The following is a 22,535-nucleotide window of genomic DNA, read 5'->3' on the forward strand; positions in this document are numbered from 1 at the left end:
TGTGCACACATGTGAATGTACAACCAAGAATGAGATCCTGATTAAGAGCATGGGCACACAAATCAGACAAGCCTAGTTTCAAATTCTGGCCCTACCACTTCTGTAACATTGAGAAAATTATTAACTTTTCTTATCCTCAGTATTCTCATTCAAAAGAGGGTATGATAAAGACTATATCACATAAAATATGTAGTCCAGGGCCTGGTTCTGAATAGATGATAAATGATAAAGGGGGTATTAATGTCATAATCATCACGAGGACCTGACTGACAAGTTGAGAAGCCTGCAACTGCCCAGCAGAACTCTCTTTGGTCCTCAGTGGTCAGGGTGGAAAATGGCAGGAGTACAGACCAAAAGAATGGCTGCAAAGGTCAGACTCAAAGCCCTGGTTTTATTTAAGTTCTATTATATTGCCCTTTCAGCAATAACAACTATATTCAGAAACATGTTATTCAAATAATATCCTAATTCCCTTAAATCTTGAAAATCTAAGCTGATAAGGAAGTACTGACTTGCAATCTGGTTCCTAGTCATTGAAGAAACTGGAATGAGGTATGATGAGGAGTTTGTGAAAATGCTGTATTTATCTGCACGAGAGGATTAGAAGTTGGATCAAAGAAGCTGAAGATCATCTCATGGAAAATGAAAGTGAATGAGTTCTTTGAGAGCAAGTACTATGTTTTGTTTTAAATGGTTGTAAACCCTGAGGGTTATGAGATTGGCTTTCATGTCAGAACTGCCTGAATTCACATTTTGACTCTATTATTTATGAACTTTGTGACCTGGCAAGTCATTAATACATTTTCTTGTCTGTAAAATAGAGATAATTCTTTTGTAGGTGTCATTCATTGAAGGACTAAATTTTAAAAATCTGTGCTGAGCCCTTAATCAAATGCCAAGCTCAATAAATGGCAGCTACTGTTATCATCATCATCATCACCATCACCATCATCTCCACCATTTTGCTTTATTTCCCTGGCACTGAACAAACAGACATATTGTGGCATATTGTAGAAGCTCAACAAACATTTTCCAAATACAAATTAAATGCTCTCCTGATTTTAGAACACTAAAATATTAAAGATAAATTTGACTACTCCTAATTAACTTGAAATAAACTATTTCAAGCAAGGGCAACAAAAGTAGCAGTGAACTTCACTTGATTCTTATTTCTTCAGACTTCCCAGAAAAATGGGAAAAGTAAGCTCAAGGAAGTGCCTTCCATCTTTTTGATGCTCTTTAGCCTCCTGTGGTTTCCCCATACAGAATACTCACTTGCCAGGCAATATTTCTGCTGCAGAAACAAAGAACTAAGCTGTTTAACCAGCTACGGACGCCAGTTATTCTTCCTTCCCAACAGTTCACTACTGAATCAGCTGTTACATTCAGTGCTTTGAGGCATGTATGACTGTTGCTGGCTAGGGTCAATGGGGTATCCTCGTGAACCTAAAATTGTAATTCCTTACCTTCTTCTACATAAAATATCTCGGCAAAGAGATCAAAATAAAAAATGAAAAACTTCATGTTCAAAGTAAGCTTGCATAAACAGGCAGGGGAAACAACTTCCTACACTGCTTAATGCATGAAAGAAAACTACTAGGATCATCTGAGACCATCAAATTTGTGAGGGATGTATGGAGTTTGCAGAAATGGTGTTGAGCCATTTCATTTTAAAAAGTAAAAGTAACACATTTCTCTTTTCCCATTCATTTGATCTGCCCTTTCAAAGACAGACTCTTAAGTCAAATGATTCTCTTAAGTTGTCCTCTAGTTCTCTAAAAAAACACATAGTCACAAAGGGGAGGAAAAAGGGTTCCCTACTCCAGCATAACCCCTGACACCACTTTCTGTGTGAATTCTAAGGTTAATTGTTAATCTTGACTCTTACTTAGTCATAACTTAGGTTTTAGTTAAACTGTACCCTCAATATCTGCTTCTTCCTGTATTGACTTTTCAAATGAGCTAACAAGGGATTTGTGATAAATGCACATAACTTACCAAACCTCAATGGTACATGATCTGAAAGTAGCTGACTTTATCAGGAGTTGTGATTCCAGAAGGAATAGCCTAACTTACTGAAGTAAGGAATCACAACTGTGAATCCTTGACTATTTTATTTTTGTTGTTTTTAAGTATAGGTTTTGTACAGTATGCTATAAACTATATTGTCAAAACAATTTCATTTCCCACCTTTTGGGGAAAACCTTGCTTAATAAAAACGTTTGTTGGACTGCATTTTTCATTTATTCTTACAATGACTCTTTGGGTTAACGCAAAATTGCCAGGTGGAAATAGTCACAATCATGGACACTAGCAGCTGAATGAGGGTGAGCCTAGGTATGGGTTAATTAAGGAAGGTCAAAGGAAAAGAAAGCTCATGTTCACTGATCTCTTACAGCTCTCTGCCTCGCCTTCTTTCTCTGCATTCTAATCTGTTTCTGTAAATACTAAGGCACTTTGCCTATCAGGGGTGAAAAGAATCATTGTAAAGAACAAAAGAACTTTCAGCTTTAACTCCTCTGCAGCCATATTTGGGTGCAGGGTGAGAAAATAGTTAGGAAGAGGCGTTGTTGAAAATGTAAGTCTTGCATCTCTCCTAAAAATAGTAATTATACAGTGTCTGTTCTCTGTGTCCCCTTGGAATCATCCATGATTACTCAACTGTCAGATTCTCTAGGAATAAAGCCAATCTGCTATAATGTATACACACAAAAGGAACTTTTAAACACATCTGACTTTTTTGAATTACGATTTTATGCTGTATTAATGAAAAGAAATAATATAAAAATAAAAGAAAAATGGGAGACATGATAAGTAAATTAGAACTGATGAAAAGATTTCTGCCCATTTATTCTTCACCAGTGACTGAGCACAAAGAGAGCTCATAAAAGAAACTCTGCAGCTGCTTGAAGTGAGCCCACCTTCAAGGAACCCACAGGGAAAATTCATTTCTAGGAGAGCCTCTCACAACATGGGTTCATAATTATCTGCAATGAACTCTCTAAAAATGATCTCACTAGATGAGGTTCCATTGCCTAAAAGGTAACGCTGTCATTAGTCTTTCCACCAGCTGATGTGCTGGTGCCTATAGGATAACAGAGAAACATAAAGCATTTGGCAGCAGATTCGATGCTGTGAAAGTCACCACACCTTCACACTTATCCCATAACTTGCTTTGCACTGGCAAAGGTGACAAAAGGTTTCCCTCTATCCCTGCAGAACATAAGCTCTGTACTCTTTTAAGGCCCTCTATACCTAGTCAGAAACAACTTTTCTGAGGTTATTTTTCATCTTAACGTCTTGTGTAAGATGAGATACATATTCCTCATGAATCCAGTCAGAAATTAATTAAACCAGTTAATTGACATTGTGGAAACCAAGGAAAAAAGATGAATAATTACATATTTTAACTGTTTAACAAGTATTTTGTGCACACTGTATACATCAGTCTAAACACCCTGAAGGCAATCTTAGTCTTATTTATAGGTCAAAGATATTACAGTTCCACTTGCCTCAACTTCATCTGATTGGCAATGGACATAAAATTTGCTAATTTTAGAGAAACAGAGGGCTTTTGCTTTTCACTTTTAGTACTTTTATATTGTTTGAATTCTTCAGAAGATTGTACTGCTCCACTACTTATGTAATTAAATGAACATTTTAAAAGTCTTTAAAATTAAAATTGTTGTTTAAAAATAAAGCATTTTTATTTAAGAGAAATATTGTTAGGACAATCTTTAGCAGTATTCGGTTTGTTTTATGCTGTTTTAATGGTCTCATTGGATTGACTTTCAATGCTTTGGTACTGTGGTACAAAGCATAATAGATATCAAATTATTTCAAGTAATTTTCACCAATTGCATGTTATATGATGAAAAAAATAAATATGTTTGGCATCACAGAAGATAATGGAAGCTTCATGAAGAGGTATACACTAACTTTCATTAGTTTTTTTTCCTACTTCTTAATAGGTTTTCACATACAGTTTACATTTATCTATCTAGGCAGATATCCAACCCATCAATAAACCTATATATTGACTCCTAATTTTCTAAACAAGCTATATCATACAAATTTTCTTCTTCAAAAGTTCATTTCTAAAGCTTTCTAATTATGAGTCAGTAATTTTACTCTGATTCACCTTTGTGAATTACGAGGTCATCTGATTCAAATAAAATAGAAACAAAGTAATAATTAACAATAGTCAAAAAATTTCAAAATGGTCCTCCTGCATCACTCATGTTATTTAGGAGTCTAATGAGGGAAGAGGGACAAGATTTGGATACAAGCAAATGGAAGGTGATAGAAGAAAGAATGTATAAAAGATAAGGAGAATAAAAAATATCTGTGTGGAGGAGGGGGAGAAGATCAGTCTAATTCAATTGCATGAAACTGTTTTCACAGATCAGAAAGTTTGGATATTGTTAATTTAATACAGTTCAATCAAGTAACTGCCAAACTAAGGATAAGGGAGGGGATGGAAGACTGAGAAGGAAATCAAGACAAAAGCTATTTAAAGCCCTCTTTCTACTTGACCCCTGCTTCAATGTGTTACAGAACTGATGAGAATCTTGCAAATATCTCATAAGGAATTTCACTCTTCACATGTCCAATTATATGTCAGTGTTCTGAGAAGAAGGAAGAGATGAATGTTTCACATATTTACCTTCAAGATGGGAGCCATAAAGACTGACAGACCAGTCAGAATAAACACAAGGGTTCCAGTGACTCTTTGTTCCCTGAAACCAAATCAAAAGATTACCAATCTACCTCTTGTCTTCATAAACATGCTCTTGTCTTTTCACCTTCCAAAAAAAAAACTACACATTGACAAAATCAGTGTTTGGCTAAAGCAACAAAGGTGTTGGTATCACGTAATCAGTACCTCAAGGATGGCGTATAAACTCAACATAACTATAAAAAAAAATCTTAAAGTGATTGCAATATGTGATTTGAATTCATGAAGAAAGAAGTAATCCTGCTAAATCTTTTGCTCCTTTTAGAATCAAGAAAGAAAAATCACTTGCTCTTGGTCCATCAATTACTGGCCTCTTTGAAGACCTTATTTTTTAAAGCAATTTATCCTCTTGTGTAATTACCCTTACACCTTCTTTCATAGGAGACAGATATTACATTGTCCCATATTCTAATTAACAAACAGCTCAAGGAAATTTCATTAGCACAATAAATCACATCAGTCTAATTTCCAAATCTACAACAACAAAAGTACTTTTCAACAAATATAATTCCCATCCTACACCCCCTCCCCCACCTCCCAAAAAAGAATCACCCACTGTTTTGGCGTGGGAAACGATGGCTGTGTCATGTGAGCTCTCTACCCAAGCACTTATGAGCAGAGTGTGCAGTAAAAAGTGCTCAGCAGAGTATGAAAACCTTCTACTCCTGCCCTTCACAGCTACCCAAACTGACCAGTTGGAGGTTAAAGTTGTTCAGTGTTTATGGGGACAGAAAATGAATTGGAAAATAACAATATCTTTCCCTTTACAGAATCTTAAAAGGCATAAGCAGACTCAAGAGTTTTAGGGCCTTCACACATGACTGTGATACAGTAAACACTGTAGCACCAAAATCACCTGCATGTTGAGGAAAGAAAGTAATCCGGTTGTGTTTTTATGTTGCAACATTTAGCCTTTTGGAAATCCATGAAAATGATATATCATGAGGTGTAAACTAAAAAAATCACTGAAACCTCTGATGAAAATTTAGTCCTTTCTGGAACAAAAAAATATACGAATAAATTAATCATCACAAGCCCTGTCTCCTCCAAATCTGCCCATTTCCTTAAGATTGCTACATAGATGTGTGCACAGCATGTTTTGGGGAGTCATTTTCCTCTGAGTTAACACACCTCACTCCTAGAAACTTTGGTTGTTCTCCAGGCGCAGAAGTCTCTGTCTCCATTTTCAAACTGTCGATGTGAGCAATGGAGATGACCGTAGCAGCTACATACCACGGAAGAGCCATGAGGGAGCATATCACCATGAGGATGGCCACCCAAAAGAGATCCAAGTGATACCCTGCTCCTTTCTGTAGAAAGAGATAACAAAACCATGTGAAGAAAAGACTCATATTTGCTATCTAGTCATATTTCCAGAGGGGAATTAAGATGACCAAAGGAAACCGACTTACTTTGCTTGGTAAGTCAAACTCCTTGAAGGAAGGGACTTTATCTTCTTTGTATTATTCCCCCTAGCAATTAAACATACAGCTGCCTCTTACAGCTGCTATGTTAGAGACCTTCTCTACTATAGCGTTGAATAATTGTCTAAGACTTAAGTCAAAGATACACTTATTATTTGTTTATTCCTAACCTCTCTGTATACAATTTTTTAATCAGAACAATGGAGATATATATGCCCACTCCATAGAGGAATTAAGACCATTCACTGAAGTAACAAGAGGCAAAGCATCTTGTAGCAATTTAATCTGCAGTTGTTAATGTCATAGGTGCTTAATAAATGGTGATAGAGGCAGTAGTGGTACTGGTTGTTGTTGTTAAGATAAACATAATAAGCACCTTGAAAGCAGGCACCCTGCCTTCTCTGCTGGACAGCACTGAGTAGTATGCTGTTCATCAACTTACATAAGGATCCGAAAGCAAGATTGAGAAGGTATGTAGGCCATTTCTCAGCTTTCATAATATATGAAAGTAAATGTTTAACCATCTATTATATATCATCATTAAGGTAATAAACACTCCCTTAATCAGAATAGGCCGATTTCAAACATTGCCCAATGGTCACAATAACATTTACTGACTAGAAGAGCAGACAATGTAACAAAAGGTCTAGCTTTTTCACTCATGAAATAAATATTGTTAAATGTGTCCACAATGTTATTCTATGGTTCTGTTTCTTTGCTCTATTTATGAAGAAATCAAATACTTGATACCCCTACGGAGCCTGAGAAAATAGAGCAGTCCATTTTCACAGCATGGAAGCAGCAGTGCCAAGAGCCATAATATGACCAATCCAAGGAATAAAGAGGCTGGTTTTAAAAAATGAGGATGTGATTTACACTAGGAACCTGGTGACTGTTATCATTCAGATCTTGTTACAGTTCGTCACAACACTGCTCTCCTCTCACTGAAATGCCAAGATTTCACCCCTGGCTCGCACACATGGATCTAATCATGTTCTGAGAACTCATCACAGGCAAGCGGAGCTGGTACAAGAAAGAAAAGCTTGTATTCACCTAGCCCAGGCTTGGCTAAAAACAAAAATCTACTTGGGATTATGAATATAGGTTAATATATATTCATAAAACCAGTTATTTTCAGGAAGGCATAATAGCTTGAATTGAGAGTGGTGTAAGGCAGAGGAAAGGAGGGCAGAGGTGGGATGAGCTGAAATAAATTTGTTCAATAATGGCTAATGAGGTGAATACCATGATATATCTGAGATTTCAGTCATTCATTCTTTCAATAAATATTGACTGACAACTTAGTACCATGCTGGTGACACATCTGTGAATAAAACAGACAAAAAATCTTGCCCTCATAGAGTTTCCATTCCACTGAGGGAGACGACAATGAATACCACAAAAAAGTAAAATATGCAGCATCTCACATAGTAATAAGTACTATGGAGAACTATCAGAACCTAGGCTTGTAGGATGAGTGTAATGGGAAACCACTGGAGGGTTTGAAATGGAGGAGGGTCATGGTTTGCTTATGTTCTAAACACACTGGCTGCTGTGTTAGGTAAATAGGGAAAGGATAGTAAGACTACATAACCATTGGAAGAAATTGTGATGATTAGAACCAGAGTGGTGGCAGTGAAGATGGTAAGAAGCGGCTGGGTTCTGGCTATACCTTAAGGTGGAGCCTACAGAATTTTCTCTCTCCTGCCTGTTTGTGTGTCTAGAACCTCACTATGGAGCATTCATGATCTGGCCTCTGTTCACATCTGCAGCCTCATCTTTCATCTCTCTCCAGATTGGATCCTGTGCCACCACCACTTTCAACCACCTGCAATGCCTCATATGTGTTTCTTTCACTGATACCTTTTGTGTGTTTGCCCACATAGCCTCCTCTACCCGGAATAACCTCTACTCTTCCTTTGTTCTTTCTCTCGCTCAGTCCTATTTATCCTTAAGACTTCAATTAACCCTCACCTTTTCTGGTAGGTTTTCCTGCCTCAACCTAGGTGAGATAAGTAAGTCAAGTTGGGTTAGTTCTCCTCCTTTTATGTTTCCCTGTTTTTCATTTTACGCCTTCCTCTATCACAGCCCTCATCACACTAATTCTGAAATTATATATGTATTCATCTGTCTTTGACATTAGAACATAAGTAACATGAGGACCTGGACTGTATCTTATTTTCTCTGTATTCTGAATACCTTAGCAGAGTGCATGATGCACAGCTGATTCTCAATAAATGTTTATTTTTAGAAAAGGACAAATAGCATGTATATACTCCCCTTATTGGCAACTATAAACTCTTATTTAACCATGAAACAAATGTAAAACTTTATTGTTAATTCGCAGACATGAGAAACATTTGTGGGGAGGGAAAAAGGAGAAAAACAGTAGAGACATCACAGAATTTTTAAGCCCTCTTTAGACTAAATCACTGAAGTCCATATTAGAAGTACCAGCAGGGTAATAATGAGCAGAATCCATAAATCTTGTTACCAAAAAACATGTAGTAACCTAAGGATATGCACACTAGCCAAATGAATGGGTCAAAAGAATAGCTTATGTAAAAAAATCACCCATGTTACCCTGAGTCATCTTGATGCTTTCTGGATCTATTTTAACTAAAACAAGTTTGAGTTATATATGTTGAAGACTAGCAAAAAGGGCCCATATGATAGAGGGTGAAATGAAGATTTTAGATGATGGACTATAAAGGTAACTATATATAAGCATCAGAATAAACAAAGGTTCTGAGATAATATAATTAGAGATAGACAAGTATTCTGCTCCCCTTGACACCACTGCTTTGAGATCGAGAACATCCTGGCTAACGCAGTGAAACCCCATCTCTACTAAAAAAATACAAAAAAACCTAGCCGGGCGAGGTGGCTGGCACCTGTAGTCCCAGCTACTCAGGAGGCTGAGACAGGAGAATGGCGTAAACCCGGGAGGCGGAACTTGCAGTGAGCCGAGATCCGGCCACTGCACTCCAGCCTGGGCGACAGAGCAAGACTCTGTCTCAAAAAAAAAAAAAAAAAGTCTTCCTTCTCCTCAACCACAGTGGACTTCTTTATGTTCTTAAGGGGAAGGGAAAATGACCAATGTGACCTGAAGGCCCTACCTGGTCTGCCTCTACCTCCCCTCCAGCCTCAACTGTCTCATTGCAGCCACACAGGATTATATCAATCACCTGTTCTCACCAAGTACCTCCTTTTGTAAGGCCTATGCATACACAGTGATTTCTTTGGGTGTCCGAAATAGTCTTCCCACCCAGCCTCATTTAGCTAATTCTTGCTAACATTTTAGGTCTCAATATAAGTGCCATCACATTAGGGAACTCCCTGCACTCTCTCAACATACCATCTTCTTCTCCTTCACAGCATCAGCCACATTTGCAGTGCCACATTCTGCATAATTATGTGAATTGTGCCTCTCTCTCTCATAGTTCCATGAGGACAGGAACCATGTATGTTTTTGTTCACCGTCAAACTAGCACTTAGCACAGTGTGTACCACAGAGTGGATACTCTAGATAAATGTTTGATGGATAAATGAATAAATGCTAATTCACTCATTCAATGGCACTCTGCTAGACCCTAAAGGTAAAATTATAAATAATACAGTCCTTCCCTCCAGTGGTTTACTGTAATGGTAGAGCTGGTCAAAACAACAGGTGTTTACAAAACCAGTGTTAAAGTACGGATGAATTCAGGGTGCTGAGAAAGCATCCAGGAGGGGTACCCAACTCAGCACAAAGTCAGGGATGGTTTGCATGGGGGGTAGTATTTAGGTTGAGTTCTAAAATATGAGCCATAACCAGCTCAGAGATAAGAAGTAAGTGAAAAACTATGCAAAGCAAGTTGCCATTCTAAGAAAATGAAATAAATTTGCTGCACAGAAGAAGATGGCTAGAGAAGTTAAGAACTTTTATGTTTCGCTAAAGGCTTTGGAATTTTTTATCACAAAAGCAATGGAAAGTCACTGAAGGGTTTTAGGCAGGCAAGTGATACAATCAGGTTTCTATTTAGAAGGATGGTTCTGTTGGGACTATAAATGGTATATTGAGAGTGGTCAAGATTAGAGGCAGAGGACAGACACGACAACACTGTCATAATCCAGGCTTGAGAAGATGCAGTTTAAACTAAAGGAACAACATTGAGGAGAGTTTATGGACAACGAGGTCAAAGAGAAAAAAGTGATAAATTCATTTTGTCAAATTTCAACATGCAAGGCTTACCATGTCTAGTACAGTGTCCGACACACGCTAAACTCTGGAGACACATTTGTTGAACAGAATGGTAAAAGCTATGCTTCAAATTCATGTTGCCCCAAACTATTGCCATGAGACCCAAGAAGCAAATGGTTATGTCAGAGAAGTTGTTTCTGCAAAACCACCTATATATGTTAAAAACAAGCCACTTCTAAGATGTCCCTTTGAGTTAAAAGTATCTGAATGACTAGATTTGAATGGAATAAAAATAATATTCAAATACTGGTCCTTTTATATAAAGAATACTGCAAGAAATATGGAAAACAGTATTTTCAAAATAACATATGAAACTTTTATCTGTTCTGTACTCCTCCTCCCCACTGCCATTACCTTTTTCAGATTCTCATCCTTTCTCTCCTGGATTATGCAGCAGCCTCTTCCCACCCACCTTCCCCTTCCACTCAGCTCCCCCCACCCACCTCCACTCTTGCTCCTCCCCCATCCATCCTTACTGCTGCCAGACTGAGTGTTTCAAATGCAATTCTGATCCATCAAGCCCAAGCTGGATGTTGCTGAATAGGGGAGGCCACAGGCAGATGAGAAGGCCGAAGAATACAAAGCCTCCCTTTCCATGCTCCTACATCTAAAACTCTGAGGAGGCCCTCAAGGATTCCAGAATCTCTACCAATCCCTCAAGGTGCCTCGCACATTCTGTGCTCCTGCACTTTCCTATGTGTCACTCTTTGAATTGGGATTCTGCTTCTACTCCTTGACATTTGTTTAAAGTCATTCTCTCCTTTCAGTGCTCCATGCAAATTCCCCTTCTTCCTTCACACCATCCAGCAACCAACCCTCAGCCCTCAATGCTGCTCTCACCACAAACGTCCCTGTTTTTCTCTTGTCCCTGACAACCCACTCTCCTCACGAACGAATCTTTTTTAAAAATCGAAATCATTATATGCCACTTCCCTGTTTAAAGTGATTCCTGTTTCACTTAGAATGAGAAACTAAACGCTGTAAAATTATCTTTAAGTTTCTACATCAGAGCCTCCTCCCAGAACTATTTTGCGCCCATCTCCACTCCCAAGAGACATTTGGCAATGCCTGAAGACATTTTTGGTTGTCACAGCTGGAGGGTGTAAACGCCTCTACTGGTGAGAGACTAGAGATGCTGATAAACAGCCTACAATGCACAGGAAAGCTACCACCAACAAAAAATAATGTCCAACTCTCAATAATGCTGAAGTTCAGAAACTTTGTTCCATGTGACCTGGCCCCATTAACTTTGACCTCATCTCAATGAATTAATTCCCCAAGTTTCAGTCACAATGGCCTCTTATACGTTTCTCAATACGCCAAGCTCCTTCCCATCCTGGGCCTTTTGCATTTGCTCATCTCTTTGGATGGGAAATGATTCTTTAATAAATACTCATTGAACACCTATCCTGTGCTACTAGGCTCTGTGTTAGTTAAAACAACAAATAAGACAGAATACTTGCCCTCTTAGAGTTTACAGATTATTAATTGAGGGCAGACATGAAAACAAATAATTTAATGTACATGCAAGGTACAAGGCACAAAGAAAGGCATAGTCAATTCCAACCTTGGTGTTGTAATAGACAGGTGGTGAATAGGGAAAATCCATTAAACTCCTTCAGGGCACAGACTGCAATGCAGAACCATTTTTATCTTCAACATCTAACACAAGTGTTCCATACCTAGCAAGCACTCACAAAATGCTCAAAAGGTTAAATATGCTCTTTAAAGTTTAAAAGACTTCTTGTTTCCATGAATACAAACCAAACGGTTGTTCTATTTTCTGAAACTGGAGATTATTTTAAGTACAAGGAGAGAAAGTGAAACTTTATTTCCTTTTGAAATTGTATATGCTTTACTAATACAGAGTAGAAATCATTTAGGAATAAATCCACAGAACTCAAAATCTATGAAAGAAAAAGACTAGCCTAGCAGCCTACAGTTTACATGTGGTATATAGCTGATAAAAAAGGAGAGGTGAGGAGCAGTACACACTAGGACATGCAGGGACACAGAATAGACATTTATGCTAGGGCCCACAAAGATCGAGACAATATGCTCATTTATGGGGACATTAAGAGCCATGACATGGTACCTCCCACCAAGGGGCTCAGAATTGAAGAAAGGGACACAGACTTGTACACAAATTATAATGCACTCTGAATAGAGATTCAAAGAGGTTTGGAAATGATAATAAAAAGTACAGATAATGAAGTGTTAACTATGTCTAGAGTAAATTCACAAAAACTCCCTGCAGTGATGACATCTAAAGAGGGCTTTGACCAACATAAGCACACACTTTGAGAAGTGGAGAGTTTACATGTTTTGCAGTTATCATCTCTCGCACACAGAGTAACAACTGAGAGCCATGTGGGCCAAAGAGAATACAATTCTCCAACATGTATTTATTGAGTCTACCATATGAAACAGGTGGGCCACATGAGAGCTGAAAAGAGGAATAAAACTGGTCCTGACCTTGAAAACAAAAAGGGATGAGGTAATTATACAAAATAGATACTGTAAAAGACATATGTGACCTGTGCCACAGAGTAATACAAATATACTAAGAGCAAAAACAAGAGAAATATAAATTACATTAAAGGTGAACGCTACACTGAGAAGTTTTTGTATTTGAATTATCTTAAAGGATGGAGAGGATTTTGAAAAACAGCAATCATTAGGAAGTAGGGAGAAGAGCTTTCTGGCTGGAGTACCTAGCAGAAGAAACTGTCAGGCTTAAGGAAACCTCCACTGTTCACTTGACTAGAGCACTGGCTAGCACATTTGAACAAAAGCCATTTTAAATTTAGGTTGTGGTCCTCTGGCAAAGAGTCTTAAAACCCCGGCTAGGGCAAATGGAAGTTCTTTGAGAGGTAAAGATTTAAAGGGGCCAAAGTGGGAAAGTTTAAAAACACAGGACTGACATACAAGAACAGCACTTTTTAAAAAATGAATGCTTTTGGAATGAAGCAAGGAAGACTGGTCATTAACCCATGGCTAACCCTTTAGAAGAGTGTAGGTACAAAATAAAAGGACTGAGTCTATAGGGTTATGAGAGTAGAAACAGAAAGGAAAAATGAAAATAGGGCAAAAATAGGAATTTGGGAGTTATCAAAAAAGAACACCCTCAAATTAAGGGTTTTACCATAAAAGATATCAGAGCAAATTGGTTGCCACAACCACCTCATATCTATTTCTAGATAGCTATCCTAAATTATTTCTCCCTCCCACACCCAATCTATAACACTCTTGAAATCACTTTCTTTGTGAGAAGTATCCCTGGCTTTGCAGTATGAAGCCCAGAATCTATTCCTGCTTCTGCCAATGACTCAGGGAATGACCTTAAAGAAGTTATGACCTTGCTAACCCTGGCTTGCTTTTGAGCACTCTGCAGAGCTAACGCAGGGCATAACCAACCAAAATAATGGCCAAAGAAAGCCAAGTGCCTTGGCGTTCCTACATCAATACTGAGCTGTTCAGCAGAGTGGAAAGGTGGATCCCATCCCAAGCAGAACAGACAGCCAGAGCTACTTGACCGGAAGCCAAAGCAAATGCCACCCAAAAACATGCTGTTTTTAATATCACAATGCTTCCATCTCTCTCAGTTTCACCTCTCTCTTTTGAATCAATTTCATAGCAGTTAAGGCCCTTTACAATTTTAGACAGACTCTCTAGTGTTCACATTCCACAGCTCTCCTTTCCTAACAAAATATGAACAAAACAGTTTTCAGAGTGAGAAGCCTTTGATTCATGATGAAATGGTCACTGGTATCATTAGACTTGTGACAAAAGACTGACACCTATTCCATAACTCTCATTATTCAAAAGAATGATTTCAAGTGGCAATTCTGAAGGTGATGAAAACTTATTTTTTATATATTCAACTCTTATTTTAAGAGGCAAACCCTAATAAAGCTTGATTTTCTAATGTTTTCTACTGAGAATAAGAGAAAAAAGGTCTGTATTTTATCATTCCCAAACTTCTGAAATTCTAAATTCTGAATTTTATCAATAAGAAAACATAGTGAGTAAAAATTTGTAGGCATTTATTTACCTCCAAAGACACAGAGTAAATCCAGCCAACTGTAGATCATAATTAAGAATTTGTTTGCAAATTTTTTCAGAATAAAAATATATTAGTCAACATCCATTTCAAGGCTTTGGTAAACTAAACCAACATCAAAAACCCTCTCAATACAGAACATCTGAAAATGCTCAAAAAGACACAGAAAATATATTTTAGAAACTATGGCTTATCCACTAGAAAGAGGAACAATTGGATACAAAAAACAATAGCCACGTGAAGAAGCAAATCCTTGGAGTCAGCAAGCCCTGGAGCCTGGAACTGCCCTGAGCGACACCGTGCCAATCCTTGGTGGCTTAGGGCCTGAATTAGAATGACCATCTGAACTCTTGGGACAGAGACCAATTCTCGGGCTCTGTGGGAGACGGCAAAGATGGGAGATACCACCCAAAATAAAACTAGTACACTCTAAACATGGCATACTCAGTTGGCCAATCAAAAAAAAAAAAATTACCCCACAGAGAAAGATAGTGAGAACACATGCCTCTCTCAGCCTTGCCATTGGGTATGATGCCAAAAGAAGGGAAAAGAAAGAAAGAATCTCCCAGCATAGGGATATTCCTAACCACAAATCTACAATTGGGTTTAGAGCTGGAATTCACATTATCTCTGTGACCTCGAAATTCCTAAGCCAAACTTCTTGTAGCTTAAAGTTATCTGGCCTTTTATAAATTAGTCTTGGGCTTCTCTCTCTCTCTTTCTCTCTCTCTCTCTGTCTCTGTCTCTCTCTCTCTCTCTCTCTCTCTCTCTCTCTCTCTCTATATATATATATATATATATATATACACATACAATATCAAAATTATATCTCCTCAAGCTTCTAGATCCAATGGCCAATTTAAAGGAAGCACAGAGGACAAAAGAATATGCTTAAATGGGCCAGGCGTGGTGGCCCATGCCTGTAATTCCAGCACTTTGGAAGGTCAAGGTGGGCGGATCACGAGGTCAGGAGTACAAGACCAGCCTGACCAACATGGTGAAACCCCGTCTCCACTAAAAATACAAAAATTAGCTGGCATGGTAGCATGCCCTTGTAATCCTAGCTACTCGGGAGGCTGAGGCAGGAGAATCACTTGAACCCGGGAGGCAGAAGTTGGAGTGAGCCGAGATCACACCACTGCACTCTAGCCTGGGCGACAGAGCGAGACTCTATCTCACAAAAAAAAAAAAAAAACAGAAATATGAGCTGACAAATAGCTACAACACAGCGGACAAGAGGCACTTTCACCGAAGTAACATCTTCTAGATATGCAAATTTTTCAATACAAAGGTAGCAGATTTTATTTTCCAAAAATGGCTGGAAAATATCTCCTATCTTATATGATTTTCTACAATACGACTTTGCCATTCCCCCATTAAAAAGAAGATTCCCCCCTCACCCCCTTGAATGGAGGCTGCCCCTGTGACTATTTTGACCCATTGACTATGGCAAAGTAAAGAACTAAGGCTGTGCCAGTTGCAAATATAACCATTTAATGGCCTAGCATCTTTCACTTCTTAATTAAGTCAGCTGCCATGTAACAAGTGCAAATAACCCAATATTACCAGAATGTGAGAAGCTCAATGATCTTAGAATTAAGAAAAGTATCTCAGAGCAGTACAATATCTACTCACGGCAGGAGTGGACATGGGGGGAAAGTCACTTTAATATAATTTTCCAATTGAATTCACAATCTTTTCTTTCATCATAAGTGAAAACCACTTGGTTTCCTTTGGGAGCACTGATTTCCTGGAGAGATCTGTTCTTTAGTGACAGTCGAGTTTTTTGTTTGTTTTTATGGTTTTATGTTTTTGTTTTTGCTTTTGTTTCTGCCCTTCCACATCACTAAATATGCCGACCTCCAGGACAGTTATACACTTTCACTTATGGTTTTAGTAACTTTCCCATGATGTTCTTCTCTACCATACTCTGCTATTTTCCAATCATGTCAATATTGAGGCAGGTGATACTTTCAATACACCAGACTCACGTTACTCTAAGTTATAAGTGTTGACGGATGTCATCGTCAACTTGCTTCAGTAGTTAGCCACATGCTTTGGACCAGTTCATCAATCTCAGCTTTCTCTCCTTTGAAACTCTCAAAATCTAAACATCTCTTCTTTGACTAAAGCCTTTAATTTTCTTCTCCTGGTCTTATTATTTTGGGATTTACTCCTTTCTTACCATGATCCACAGCTTTTTAAGTTCTCCCTACTTGGATAGTTTATCAGAATCCTCCTCATCTCTCTCATTTCTCTACTCAATGGGTTTCTATAGTCAGCCAATTCTTTATATTTCCTGAATATTTTTCCTGCTATACCTACTGTGTTGAATTCTATTCTTAGTAATATCCTCTCCTTCTGGGTAACAGACTCTAATGCATTAACATGCTTCCCTCATATGGTGGTTATGAAAAGTTAATGAGTTAACATATAACACAAAGTGCTTAGAAGATGGCCTGGCTCATAGTAGCCATCCATTAAATAACAGCCCTTATTATTGCTACCATTCATATCTCACTTCTTCAAATGGTATTGTAAAAATTCATTGCAACTAGAAAAGTCACTAGAGCTGGAAAAACATTATATAAAGTAAGAGCATTTTAGGCAGCTCTCTTGAAAGATATCCCAGACCACTGAGGCATTTTCTTTAGACTCATAACAAAGTTAATAACTGATTTTTTAAATGTACAAAATAAAGTATTTTTCTGCATACTTTATGGTTAATAACATACTGACACAAGTATGTGAAGACAAAAAGCAAGAATGCATACCACCAGCTTACAACCATGAATTATCTGAATAATCTTTAAGAATGAACCTGAGTTGATTTAAGAGAAGGCAGATGCTCAGTATAAATGAATTAAATCTTTGATTGTCATTCTCTTTATTGAGGATATTTACTCCACTAAAATCAGATATAGGATGACTGTGGCTAAGTAGTAAATTATGTTTATATTCTCTCTTTGCTGGTGAAAGAAATATGATTTGAAACCTTATTTTTCAGATTTAAATGAGCTCTCCCTAAAGTGCTACACTGAAGACACGTGCCAATACAAAGTCATCTCTGGTTCTGCCGACTTGTAAGGAACATTAGCTATAGTAACTCCCAACAGAGCTTCCTTGGTTTTTAATCAATTAGTGTTTTCAATACTAAAAAAAAGAAGAAGGCAATGATAGACATATAACAGACACTTACCTTCAGTTTATGTTCTTTTCTGTTTACAATCACAGCTGTAATTTGTTGGTCCATGAAAATCAGTATAGTGACCAACAAAGCCGGGATAGCAGCGGCAAGGCACACCCACCAGGGGTTTTCTCCAAACGGTGGAACAAACCAACCTCGGTTTGGACTTGTTGGCTTGAAAAAGACAGAGGACATTTTTCAGAAAATTATCAAGTTAATATATACTATTTGGTGAAAAATCAATGGGAAGACATGCTATTTTATTTGGATAACCAACATATTGAGAAATATAAACAGTTTTGAGCTGGAGAATGAAGAGTATTCACCAAAACCCTCCCAAAGGATGTTATTTTTGAGAAATTCCTTAAAGAAAGGAGAGAAAGAATATGAGCCATTGGAAAAGAAGTGAATGGCATTTTGTGCATTTGGGATGATTTAAGATAAGGACTCAAAATGGAAGAAACTGATTTAAATTTAAAGAGTAGCCAGAAGAAAACTCCAAATGTAACATTCAGTAAAAAGGTAGCAAGAAATTACCAAACCACCATGAATTTTGTTCATGGGTTTTAGCAATTATAATGAAGTTGTTTATACTATTGCCAAATTTTAACAGCTTCATAATATATATAAAAGTCATAACTGTTTTATATAAGTGAACTAATGTAAAAATTCTGGTCTCTTATTTTACATATGAAATAATGATCTATAATAACTGGGTAAATTTTAGGAAATGTCACAAGAAAACTGGAAAAAATTGGCATTTTTGCAGTTCTTAGACTGTTTTCCATCAATAGATCATGTACGTCTACCACAGAACTACAGAAAAAAAGTGTTTCCTATGCTTTTCCTTACTTTCAACAATGCAAATAAAAACACTAAAATAGAACGCAGTGAATTATTTTCTCCATATTTGCTGTCAAGAAAGTTTCATTTCTCTTCTGAGGATATTCCCATCATCTGTCTCATAATTCTGTCACTGAATCTAACCTCGTTGTACTACAATTAGCAGATGTGAGCTTGTTAGGGAAAAAAATTTGTCTTACTCATCAATGCATTTCAAATTTCCAGTTTAGAGCCTGACTCAATATTCAGTAAATATTAACTCAAATGAATTAATGATTGAATGGATGAGAACTTATCTTTACTAATGAATATGTGATAGCAGAGATAATTCAAAAAATAATGTGTGTTATAACACATATATCCCTCCTCATTAAGTAGTTATTAATCTAAAACTGCAACTAGCTTAATAATTCTTAGCAAATATATGACTCTCAGTATTGGAGGGAATGAGGATTATTTTAGAAAGCAGATAAAAGACTTGTAATGAAAAATTAGCTAGGAATATATTTAGGAATGACTGGAATGTAAATTTTATCCATTACCTGAACATATCAATAGGTTTGTAAGTTAAGTAATTGTTATATCTACCTTGTAATAATTACAATTCGCTATATATATATATATGCACGTGGTAGGTAGTTTCATAGTATGAAAAGAGTATTGGACTAGGCGTCTAGAGGCTTGGGTTCTAACTTCACACCTTGACATTACTAGTTCCATAATCTTGGGCATTTTACTTAATTCTTTGAGCTTCAGTCTTAACTTTATAAAATCAGGATGATGACCGGCCTGGGCAATACAGTGAGACCTTTTCTCTACAAAACATTAAAAAATTAGCTGGGGGTGGTGCATGTGCCTATAATCTCAGCTACTTGGGAAGATAATGTGGGAGGATTCTTTGAGCCTGGGAGGCAGAGGTTGCAGTGAGCTGAGATTGCACCACCACACTCCAGCCTAGGCAACAGAGCAAGGCCCTGTCTCAAAAAAGAAAAAATCAGGAGGATGACAGCTACATTATGTACTTCCCAGAATCATTATATAAATCAATGTAATAAGGTATATAAAATATTTTGGATATTTAAAAAATATTCTAAAACTATAAGGCAGAGTTTGTAACAGTATTATCAGTTGTTTTAAATAAAAACCCTAGTCTTGACATTTAATTGTAGTGAAGAAATTAAACTACATGTCTATATGAGCCTAAAAGGCACTGATTTTGAAAAAAAAAAAAAGGATAATTGTACAAAACTAACTCAAAAGGGAAACCCAATAAACTAGAATGGGGAAAGAAAGAAAAGAGTTCCAGGAATGACCAAAAGACAGACATTCACCTACCTTGAACTCACTTGGCACAATTAGTTTTGGAGTGTCCACGCCTACCAGGGCATCTATTACACAAAAGATGAGAATGGACAAGATAATGGCAAAATCACTGATCAGTTTTCTTGCCTGGAAAAATAAAAAAGAAACCAGGAACCATTTAGCACCAGATACATACATTTGTTTGTGTTTGAACTGAATGAAGAATTTTGTATTTGCTAATAGTTTATAGTAACAGCTTCATTAACCAATTGAAGGAGGTATCAGAGTGCAGAAAGATTATTTTTAAAATTGTTTTTGTATTAGTATATCACCTGGCTAGACATAATGTAATCCCAAAGAACAGGTTTCTCTCTCTCTCTCTCTCTCTCTCTCTCTCTCTCTCTCTCTCTCTGTGTGTGTGTGTGTGTGTGTGTGTGTGTGTGTGTGTGTAGACAGGGAGAGCAATCAAATAAAACACATCCCTGAAATACTGTATAAATTCATCCTTCTTGCAACATGGTCACCTGCATAAGAATGAAAACTAAGTACATATTATAAAAATCTGCACAACAACATAGAAATTCTGTGTTATTTGGGAGGCAGCACTGTCAGTACAGAGTAAGATAAATCTCATAAGACAGCCTGAAAACACCAAGAATCTAGCATGGAAGGGCTTAGAAGTTCCTGTCCCTTGGGTGAAGTAAATATCAAGACCTCAAAGTCACGGCAAGTGATAAAAGATGGAAATGTCACAGCTGCACTAGTTTTGTCAAATAAAATATTTCTCAATCCAGGTTAGCACTTAAAGTCTCACGTATGTGGAACATCTCTCCTCTACCACTTCTTGCATATGACTGCCATTATCTGCTAACCCTCCAAATTCCTAAGTACCTCCCTCTGGTCAGGACAAGGTCTGGGCTTTAAGGAATACAGCATTAACCTAAGACCGTTCCCATGAAGTGGGTGAATAATGGTCATTTGCAAGTTGGTAAAGGGAGCATAGTAACATTTGGTTTCTTGAGACTGTTCTGTAGTCTCTAGTGGCACTAATGAGGATTAAGGGCATTACCAAAGCACAGATATCTGAGTTTCCCATATGGTGGATACACATGTTAGCACATAATTTAATCATTCAACAAGAATCTACTTAGTTCCTAATAATTTTCTTGGTGCTAAGGATACCACGGTAAACAAAACCGATACAATCCACGTTCCCGTGAAGCTCAAGGCCAAGTTATATACAAGGAAGCCTGCTCCTAAATAAAACCAAGGTTGATTCAGAGGTTATGAAGTTATCTCAGGGTGAGCTGTCAGTTTCTGATGCTGCTGGATGAAGGAAGGGAGATCAGTGATGGGGTGAGTGGATGGACTGTTCTGAAGACAAAGGATTTCTTGAAAGGGAATAGTATTACTGTAGCCAGGAAGTCAACAGAAACTAAAATGAGAAATGAAAATTACTTGGCAGGGTAGGTAAGGTGAAGGCCCTAGTGTTCAATGCTTGACCTTTATCAGGTGTCAGGAGCCTGATACTAACTAGTGGCAGGATCAGAGTTGTTCCTTTTGGCCTGGAGTTCCTTTCTTTCTTGGAGGGCTAGATTTGCTAGGTTTAGCTTTCTTGAAAAGTATATACTGAGGAAGAGAAGGCCAGCCTTTTGGGGGCAACTTAACATCAATTATACACAATAATTTGTGTTAAGAACCAATAGATGGCAGGGATCAATTTGGGTAGACAATATAGTACCGCAGTTAGGAGCACAACTACTATCGGAACTCCTGCACCATTATTTCCTATTTGTAAATACCTACCCTTTCCTAGCTTCAATTACTTTACCTGCAAAACATAGCCAAAATAATCCCTACAACTTCATTGGTTTGTTATCAGAATTAAATAAGAAAAGCCACGAAAGTGCTTAACAATATTGCCTGGAACATAATAAACTCTCCTAATATAAGTTAATTATTGTTATTTCAAGTTCTAGAAGCTCTCATGGCTGCAGAGACCGCTGGAATACCTAAATGATCTACTGTCAGGAGGTCTTTGAAATGAAACTTCAAATCCAAGAAATAAAAAATAAAAAGCCCATTAGTAACACGAAACTGCCACTGAGAGCTAATTTTGGTTAGAAGTATCTGGAATCACAGCAAAAAAAGGATGTTTCTCAGGAGCTCAATATTGGAGGAAACTCATTTATTAAGTTTTGTGCAAGTAGTGTTGACACTGGCAGTTCAGTGTGGTCTGGCAAAAGACAGTCCTATGAAGCAGTTCAGGAGTACGTTAGGAAGTTACAAACACCCCTCTAGACCAGTGGGTCATAAATCCCTGGAGGACCAGAGGTCATTGCAAAGGTAAAATGGAAGTTAGTTCTTACTTATCACCCTTACAACCCTCACCTAGAAAATGCAACCAGTAGGTAACACAAATATCCTATAAGTTGTTCGAAAGAAGAGAAATAGTTATTTAAAAGGCAGACAGCTTTCCTCCTCTTTTTAATAAACAGGAGAAGGGAAATAGATGGGAGCAAATAAATTCAATCTGTAATTCTTTGGTAGAAATTCCCATAGGACCTATACCTCTGGCCCTGGTGGAGGAAAGATCTGCTTGACCAAAATCACTACCAGGCACCTGGGCAATTCTGCTTCTTTAGTTGGTAGAGGAGGCATTCTCAGCTTTCCATAAACTGGATGCCCTGCAAAACCTACATGGCAAACTGAACCTCATCACTGAGGGCCCGCAT

At 37.6% G+C, this 22,535-nt stretch overlaps 1 protein-coding gene across 1 annotated transcript in view; it reads right to left on the reverse strand.

Moving 5' to 3' along the window:
* The window catches only part of SLC4A4 (solute carrier family 4 member 4), a 350,025-nt gene that overhangs the window by 23,590 nt on the left and 303,900 nt on the right, over positions 1 to 22,535 (reverse strand). Inside the window, exons 17-20 of the mRNA XM_017879095.1 lie at positions 19,834 to 19,947; positions 17,668 to 17,829; positions 5,870 to 6,048; positions 4,667 to 4,739 (exon numbers count right to left, since the gene is read on the reverse strand). Of these exons, the coding sequence (XP_017734584.1) occupies positions 4,667 to 4,739; positions 5,870 to 6,048; positions 17,668 to 17,829; positions 19,834 to 19,947 (528 nt within the window). The remainder of the gene's footprint in view (positions 1 to 4,666; positions 4,740 to 5,869; positions 6,049 to 17,667; positions 17,830 to 19,833; positions 19,948 to 22,535) is intronic.

Source organism: Rhinopithecus bieti, unplaced genomic scaffold, assembly GCF_001698545.2.
Source record: "Rhinopithecus bieti isolate Rb0 unplaced genomic scaffold, ASM169854v2 scaffold_905, whole genome shotgun sequence".
NCBI classification, from domain to species: domain Eukaryota; kingdom Metazoa; phylum Chordata; class Mammalia; order Primates; family Cercopithecidae; genus Rhinopithecus; species Rhinopithecus bieti.